Source organism: Rutidosis leptorrhynchoides, chromosome 5 (genome assembly GCF_046630445.1).
Source record: "Rutidosis leptorrhynchoides isolate AG116_Rl617_1_P2 chromosome 5, CSIRO_AGI_Rlap_v1, whole genome shotgun sequence".
Classification (NCBI taxonomy): Eukaryota; Viridiplantae; Streptophyta; class Magnoliopsida; order Asterales; family Asteraceae; genus Rutidosis; species Rutidosis leptorrhynchoides.
In genome coordinates, this window is record NC_092337.1 from 92,797,941 (window position 1) to 92,806,494 (window position 8,554).

The following is an 8,554-nucleotide window of genomic DNA, read 5'->3' on the forward strand; positions in this document are numbered from 1 at the left end:
CAATCTTGTACAATACGACATCAGTTCTTCATTCACCAGAATACATGTAGGTAATATGATTATGATTATAAGAATAATATGAATCCAGTAAGGGTGGTGATATATCTATCATCATTTTTATTATATCCACCATAATTTTTGCATTAACATGTTGTATCGTACAACTTATAACGTACCGTTATGGTGGGTGCAGTAAAAATCATGGTGGATATATCACTAGCCCAGTAAACCTCATATTCAATAATTTATTAACTTTGACTTGGTTGGTTAAAAAAGTATATATAAACCTCCAACAGGGGCGGAACATATATAGGACGAAAGAGGTATCCGCCCCCGCTCGATTTCGGGGGAAAATTTTTTTTACACTAAAAAAAAAAAAATTACGAAAAAATAAGGTTTTTTTAGTGTTTACCCCCCTTCGATTAGTTTCCCCGATCTCGAGTCGGGGTCAAGTTCCGCCACTGACCTCCAATATGAATAAAATAACATACTTGTTGTTAAAGAACCGTGTCGTTTTAATATTCTGATATTCATCTCGATTCATTTAACAGTAATTATGTTTGAGATCGAATCGAACTCAATTAATCATAGTAACGCGTGGTTTATAACATCTAAATTCTTAATTTTCACCTGTCAAGCAAAAAATCAAAATACACATTATTCAGCGAAACCTGAACGAACAAAATTCAATTGACAGAAAAAAGTGAAAAGAACAACTATTAAAACTACCATAACAACATTACCAGTATAGAAAATCCGATTACAAAATCCCTGAAAGTCGGCAAGCATAAAGAAGAAGCAGATAGTTCACGCGATGATGAAACTGGAAGAAAAGAAACCATAATATGCATGTATCCTCATTTAGCCTAATTACAATTACAATTAAAATAATAAAAACGAAGTAGCCCACTATACATCTGATTAAATTATCAAAAAAGCCAATTAAAACGGAACGAAGTAGCCCACTACACATCTCTACCAAAAGGCCCATTAGCACAGTACAATTTAGGGCCCAATCAGCTACACTAAACGACAACCTATGTTTATTTAGTTTTTTTTTTTTAGCCAACTTTAAAGAAGCAAAAATGCATATAAGTTGAAAGTCTTCATGTTATCACAGTAACATCTTTGGATGTGAATCACGTAAAATAGATGAGACTCGCACAACTTCGAATTAACAACCCATCGAAACACCTTCACCTTGAAACGATCATCCATAGCGGCCCAACATACATAGACCCCATTAAACACCAACTCATTCCTAGCAATCCAAATAGCTCAAAACGTTGTCAGCCAAATTAAACTCCAAGTCCTTTCTGCCATAAAACCTTCTCCAATCTTTCATTATCAACTTTGCGGGCCAAAGTATCAAGAAGCTCATCCGTGTTTTGTAACTTTGCGGGCCAAAATATCAAGAAGCTCATCCATATTTAGTTATTATTTATAAGGAGAATTTGTTACAACATTTAGTTTAAGTTAAATTAAATTTATTATTCCGTAAAAAATAAAATAAATACGAGTCTTCGTCAAATTAAAAGGTCCATATTTGTAGGTCATCGTGTGTCCTCTTCAAACGCAAATAAACACTCTCCTCTTTACGTTTATTTTATCACCACACTCTCCTCTTTCACTAAACACCTTCCCCTTTTTCTCTACGTTACATATTATTAATTTTCCCCAAATTTAATTCCTAATTCAAAACTCACACACACTCAATTAACCATGAAAAACACTCAAGGATCATCTTCTGCCAATCAATTGACGCCGGAGAAATCGAAAACTGAAAATTTCGTTATCGAAGACCTTCTCGATTTCCCTACCGACGAAATGTTACCGGCGACTGACTCTCCACCTTTCGTTGCTGCTGGTGCTTCCACAGATTCCTCAACCGTCGTTGATAGTTGTTCTAAGTCAGACCATAACGTTCCGCCGGATAATGCCGCAGCTCGCCGGAGCAATTTTACCGATACTCAATTCTCTCATGACCTTTGTGTTCAACCGGTAACTAATTACTTTCGCGTCACATTTGCATGTCATTTTTATATTTTTGAGATAAAACATTGTTAATTTGTTAGACCTAATTCAACGAAAAATATTTATTGATATGTAAATATGTAATTAATACTACTATATGAAACTATATTAAATTTACCGCCTAGGATGAAACTCTCTTTTATTGGAGTATATTCTAAATATCCTAATGTTTGTGAAATATTTTTCACTACATATGTAACAGTCGTTAAATTGCAGTTAACTATACTTAATCAATTTGTTTAACTTGTAGCGTCTATTAAACACGGAGTAACTTTTACTGACCACTTAAGATTATAAAATAGTAATTTAAGGTTGCGCTTGATAAACAATAATTAAGCATTTAAAGACTCAATATAATTGAACGTGTTTCTGAATGAAAATAACACGTTTGATAGTTATTATCGTATTAATTTTTTACTTTAATAAATAAAAGAACGTAGCTGTTTGATAAGTGTGATGAAGATTTAAGGAGTATGTTAAGAAAAATATAGTACTGAATGGTTAATAGAGTATTTTCAAACTCTGAATGTTTCAACACATTTTTTTTTTTGTTATTCATCATCATTTGTTTCCAAACAAACGCGTTACATTTTAAATGGTTCAATATTTAGTGCTGGAACACTTCTTTTCAGTTGTAATCAAACACATGCTAAGTAAAATAATAACATTACATTACTCAATGACAAATAATTAACATATTCCCATTTTCTACAGTATGACGATTTCGCTGAGCTAGAATGGCTATCAAACGTCGTGGAGGAATCGTTTTCTAGTGAGGATATGCAAAAGCTCCAACTAATATCCGGAATCAAAGCCAAACCAAACTACGCATCCAACAAACAAGAACCCGAAACAAACAATCGGGTCAACAACCCGGTTTTCAATACTGACGTTTCAGTACGTGGAAAAGCCCGTACCAAAAGACCCCGAGCAACACCGTGCAATTGGTCTTCTCGTCTATTAGCCGTTTCTCCAACTTCTACAAGCCCTAGCGCCACAATGTCATCAGAATCCGAGTCCGATATTGCCTCAAGCTCCATCGCGAAAAAGACATTGAAAACCTCAACAAAGAAAAAAGAGGTTTTTGAAAATTCATCTAGTAATGGCGACGGACGAAAGTGTCTTCATTGTTCTACTGACAAAACACCACAATGGCGTTCCGGACCAATGGGACCCAAAACGCTTTGCAATGCTTGTGGTGTTCGTTATAAATCAGGGCGATTGGTTCCAGAATACCGCCCTGCTTCAAGTCCGACGTTTCAACTGACCAAACACTCAAATTCGCATCGAAAGGTGCTCGAGTTAAGAAGGCAGAAAGAGATGCAAATGGTGCAACAACATCAGCAACAACATTACATTCATCATCAAAATATGATGTTTGAGGTACCTAACAACAATGATGATTACTTGATTCATCAACGTATTGGTCCCGATTATCGACAACTCATATGATCTTTAATAGTAGGGTAACCTGGTGAGATTGATTGCTAATCCTTTTAGCTCTTAAAGATTAATTTAGATCATTTTCAATTTTTTAGACTCATAATTTCTTAGGATATCTCTTTCCTAAGGTATGGGAATTTTACAGTTCTATTTTTAATTCCGAGAAAAAAAATTGTGGAAAAATAGAAGAGATGAGATGAGATGTAGACGCTCTGATTCAAATTTTTTTAAGCGAACCAAAAATCTTATATTGAATCGCCAAATTCTTTACAGGTTTATTTATTTTATTTTCTCTTTTTTTTCCTTTTTTTATCGTAGTAAACATTCTGATAAAACTAAATGAGTGCTTCTTTGAACCCTTGCACTAAACGAAGTGTTTCTTTGAGGGTAAAATTTAAATAACTTGTTGATATCGCATCATTTTTCTTCAGCTAAATACGTATATAAATTCACAATTCGTGTCAAATTAAATGTCTCACTAGTAACTTTCTTGTAGTTTTTGATTAAATTTAAAAATATCCTTTTTTGAGTTAAATGTCAGTTTAACCTTCACTTCAAGCATATAACTTTGTAAAAAAGGTGCAAGGTTAAAAACTAAGTTGATGATCTGTTTTTAAATATGAACAATAGAAACTAGTGTAAGTAACACGTAGTAAGTACTACTTTATTTGCCGAGTTAGTAAAACTAATATAATCAAATCAACTATAGAAACTAGTGTAATTAATATTATTAAAACTGCACAACTACGTGATCGATATATCATATCATTCTCTACTATTTTCAAATATATAGAAAATAGAAAATTGACTTCATTTGTTTTATATTTTCAAATATATAGAAAATAATAAATAGCAAATTGACTTCATTTATTATGCACATTTGTGATTATATTCTTTGGAAAAAATTACATAAAAAAAAAAGATATTGATAACTTAGTTAATGTATCTTTAGATTAATCACGGATACCAAGATTACTACATGTGCATTTGTTCGATTTCTTTTAAAGCATTTGGTGCTTCTTTAATTATTTGACTACAAACAATAACTAATTAAGTTAATTAATATTTAAACATCTGCAGCTAAATTAACTTATTTCATGTGATCATGTGCCTCCACCAACTTAAAGAGGAAATGCAAATTCGATGTTGACTTTCCCTTTATCAAAAAATTCAATTGGATTTGAACAATCGTAAGTTAACTGTGATTAATTGTTTTAAAAGAGAGAAAAGATAGAAAAATATGAATGGATGAACCTAAAAGAAACACAGAGGTGTGCAAAATATTTCTAAATGGTGTATTTAAGATTGAGAATGATCAACTAATTAGTAGAACTGAAGAACATAAAATTCTAATACCAAAAGTATTTTAGTTAAGAAGAGAGCTTTATCGGGTGCTTCGAGAAAACAATGAATCATGAAGATCAACATTGAGTTTGACATCATAATAGGCGTTGTTTTCCTGTTACTGAATCAACAATAGACTTGTAACCTGTTCAATCAAAATCAAAATTTAGCCAAATTTAGATAATCCAGCATTGCAAATTTGTAAATCAAGTTTGATAATCTTGCTATAGTTATTGTGGTGGTCAAATACTTCTGTAACTTGAGTAGTTTTTTAAGTTTCCAATCAGTTTGAAAATGAATATTAGATTGATTAACATGATCCAACTGTCAAAACTCAAAACACACCAAATGATTATTTTGGCCATAAATGTCATAGCATTTTTTCACTAATACTCCCTCTGTCCCAATTTACAATACCAACAACAGATTAATAAAAGGAAAAAAGAAAGAGCAATAACTTACCAGGACCTATAGCAAGAACTGTTTTTGACCCTGCTGAAACCTGTGTAAATAAATAAATAAAAAATTACATCCATGATCTTAGAAGAATTTGTTAGATATTCCACATGTTTGACTTTACCAAGAACTATCTTTATTGTGTGATTCCACAACTGCTATTTTGACTTCAAAAGTCAAAATAGTCAATTCAAGGATGCAAAATTGTCAAAAAAGAGAAAAACAAGGAAATATCTTGATAGGATATTTCTTAAATATTAACAGAAAAGATTAATTTCATAAATAATAAAATTAAAATATGTCGGTTTGGGACTGAAAAATGAAAGCTTTGACAAAAATAAGTTGTCCTGTTTCTCAATCATACCTGTGTGCGTCCTGCATCAGCTACAACATAAGTTGGAAGGCCAATTCCCTCAGCTACCTCTTGCAGCTTATTCCTAATACAACACACACTGCACAATCAATACATGATGAACCAGATAAAGAACGTTCCGAAAATAATGCGTAAAAGTTAAAAATAATCGCCTGCTTACATTTCTTGTTGATTTTTACACGTGACAACTATTTTAGCCTGTCCACATTGCTCCCACCGATGCAACAGATTCCGATGGCTGATAAATTGAAGCTCATGTACAACAAGTTAGATTGAAATTTTATAAGCACTAACGTGACAATTTAATACAAAAAATAATAGATTTGAAACGTTATAATCATAAGTAGACTCCATAGCAAACCTTTGCATTAGTTCAGAATATAAACCTGTGGCAGCATCTATAATTTACAAAGAAAATAATAATTAGAAAATAGATAATAAAAAAGGGAGAAGCCGTGCACCGCAAGATGAAAAATTGTGGAAGAGTTCTTACGAGCACATTGAGACGCAATCTTTCCTTGTCCCATCTTCAAGTCTTGTCTAACAACAAGGACCTACAACCGAAATAATAATTAATAATAATTATTATATATAAAAAAAAAAAAAAATCAAGTCTGTCTATTAGAAAATATATCAAGCTTGAATTAAGAAGAAAATAGTCCATGTGTTCAACAATTAAAGGTCTCAACATAAACAAGCACTTAATATCGCAGATTAGTTAATCATACAACTTGTTCTTATCCTTTCCGAGTTAACATTATTTCCGGTGCGTTTGCCGCTCTTAATCATAACAGTATTCCTTAAATAAATACATTTAACGTGAATGAAATAGTTTATTTTTGTCATGTATTTCAGTTAACTTCAATATCAATAATCAATAACTATAATAATGAAAATAAGCATCACATTCTAGTATTCCTAATCTACTCAATAATTCACTTGTGTAAGGATATAGTAGCTGAAATGCCCCATGTGTGAGCCTAAAAGTTAACGTCCCGAAACGCCCTCCATTTTGATATTCTAAGCCCAAAGCCACATATAACTAAAGCTAAAATCATGAGGCAAAGTTACAGTTGGCATATCATTAAGGGCTTGTAACAACTTACTATTCATAATTTGGGTCGATAAAAGTAACGCTTGCAAACTATCTTACTTTATAATCCGTGTTGCACTTGTCATACGTACATATAAGGGTAAACGGATAAGGTTTTTCATGTTCACACTATCGAAATATTTTAACTTATTAACATATTTATATAAACGTACATATGAAGGCACAAAAATTAGTCCACCACACCTGTGCAGCAAAAGAGTTTATGTGTATATAGCCCAAATATCCAAAACCAATTGAAGAAAGCTAGGTAATTTAGCTCAAATTAAATAAATCTTGATATATGAGAAAGGCAAAAAGAAAACAAACCATTTTAAGGTCTTGTTCATTGGTAGAATTTGCTGATGATTTGGAAATTAACAACTTATTATTAGTTTTTCTCCTCGAAATTGGTTTTGATAAATCCAACAACATGCCAAAAATGAACCCGATTACGAGACCCGGAATGAAATTCGCCGGCTCAAAGCTCCGACCCAACCATCCTCCTCCTCCTCTATATTGTTTCTGCAATCGCAAAATACTCATTAATTAATTAATAAATTAATTGATTAATTATTGATTAATTACTCACAGATATAGTAATAATTCATTCAAAGGGCCAGAAATTGATTAGAAGATATAAGTGTAGTTAGTACATTTTGTGAGGGCTGAGATTTGTTCTGAAAGGAACCCAACATTGTGTTTGGTTTAATTTGGGGATAAATTGCAGGAATTAAAGAAGTGAGAAAGGTTGGAGAACTCGAATCTAGTAGTTGTTTGGACTTTTAGGATCTTGGCTTGGAATAATTTCGGGGAGATATCGGACGTTGACTTACGTTAACTTTATAGTTTTTTTAATAAAAATATATATAAAAACATAAATATATGTATATTTATATACGTATTTACGGGATTTTACAAAAATATCCGAGAAATGAGCGAGAAAATCTTAGAAATTACGAATTTTACAAGAAAATCTTACAAATTAGCAAGAAAATTCGAGAAATCGTGACTTTGACTAAGTTTGACCCCGTTTACCGAGAAATCTCGGGAGATGAACATCTCGTTTCGGTTGCCTTCTAAAAACGAGATCATCTCGGTGAGATCTCTGGAGATTTACAACACTGGAAGTGAGACGTAAAACCTATCAGTTTTCAAGCAAGAATCAGACGCTATCCAGAATCTAATGATTTCTTCTCTCAAACTATTTAGTTATCTGCTGTGATAATGATTCGAGTAGGTGACAAAATAATCGCGTCGAACCATCTCGGCTTGATAAACGGGTTGGCGGGCAAAAAAAACTCAACCCGGACAATCTTTCATATTAATTGGTGGCCTGGTGGGTTAATTTCGTATTAAGCGGGTCAAATTTGGTGAGTGGATTTGCTTTTTGACTCGTTAAACCAAAATATTAACGGTTTGTGAGTTTCGAGTTGAGACTAGGTGGGGAGTCTGTTTTACATTGAACCAATCAAATTTACAAGATACGTTTAGACTCACGGGTTGAGCCATTAACACAAACTTGACCCTCCTTGAGCCAAACCTGATAATAAATGGGTTGGCAGGTTTTAAGTTCTTTTCAAATGTGTATTTTTTTTTAGAGATTTATGTGTTTGTATCAAAATGGAAGTCCCAAATTTTATCCTTATTGTGATTGTGATTTAAATACAAGTATGTGATGTGATTTTTGAATTGTTTCAAATTGACTGAGTTTAGTCAATATTGATGAAAAACTCAAACTCAAATGATATATTATAAATTTAACGAATTAAATATTTGAAATTTATAGTAAAATACGAGGGGTCAAATGTACA

At 32.4% G+C, this 8,554-nt stretch overlaps 2 protein-coding genes across 2 annotated transcripts; one reads left to right on the forward strand and one right to left on the reverse strand.

Moving 5' to 3' along the window:
* Positions 1 to 1,605: 1,605 nt before the first annotated feature.
* Positions 1,606 to 3,578, forward strand: LOC139850280 (GATA transcription factor 12-like). Its single transcript, XM_071839869.1, has 2 exons — positions 1,606 to 2,001; positions 2,749 to 3,578. The coding sequence occupies exons 1-2, from the start codon at positions 1,723 to 1,725 to the stop codon at positions 3,484 to 3,486; spliced, it is 1,017 nt and encodes a 338-aa protein (XP_071695970.1). The 5' UTR covers positions 1,606 to 1,722; the 3' UTR covers positions 3,487 to 3,578.
* A 1,176-nt stretch (positions 3,579 to 4,754) lies between these two features.
* On the reverse strand, positions 4,755 to 7,438 carry LOC139850491 (uncharacterized). The gene is made up of 8 exons (XM_071840061.1): positions 7,397 to 7,438; positions 7,071 to 7,265; positions 6,144 to 6,204; positions 6,012 to 6,048; positions 5,811 to 5,888; positions 5,642 to 5,714; positions 5,284 to 5,323; positions 4,755 to 4,966 (listed from the first exon to the last, which is right to left on the reverse strand). The coding sequence occupies exons 1-8, from the start codon at positions 7,436 to 7,438 to the stop codon at positions 4,917 to 4,919; spliced, it is 576 nt and encodes a 191-aa protein (XP_071696162.1). The 3' UTR covers positions 4,755 to 4,916.
* Positions 7,439 to 8,554: the final 1,116 nt, after the last annotated feature.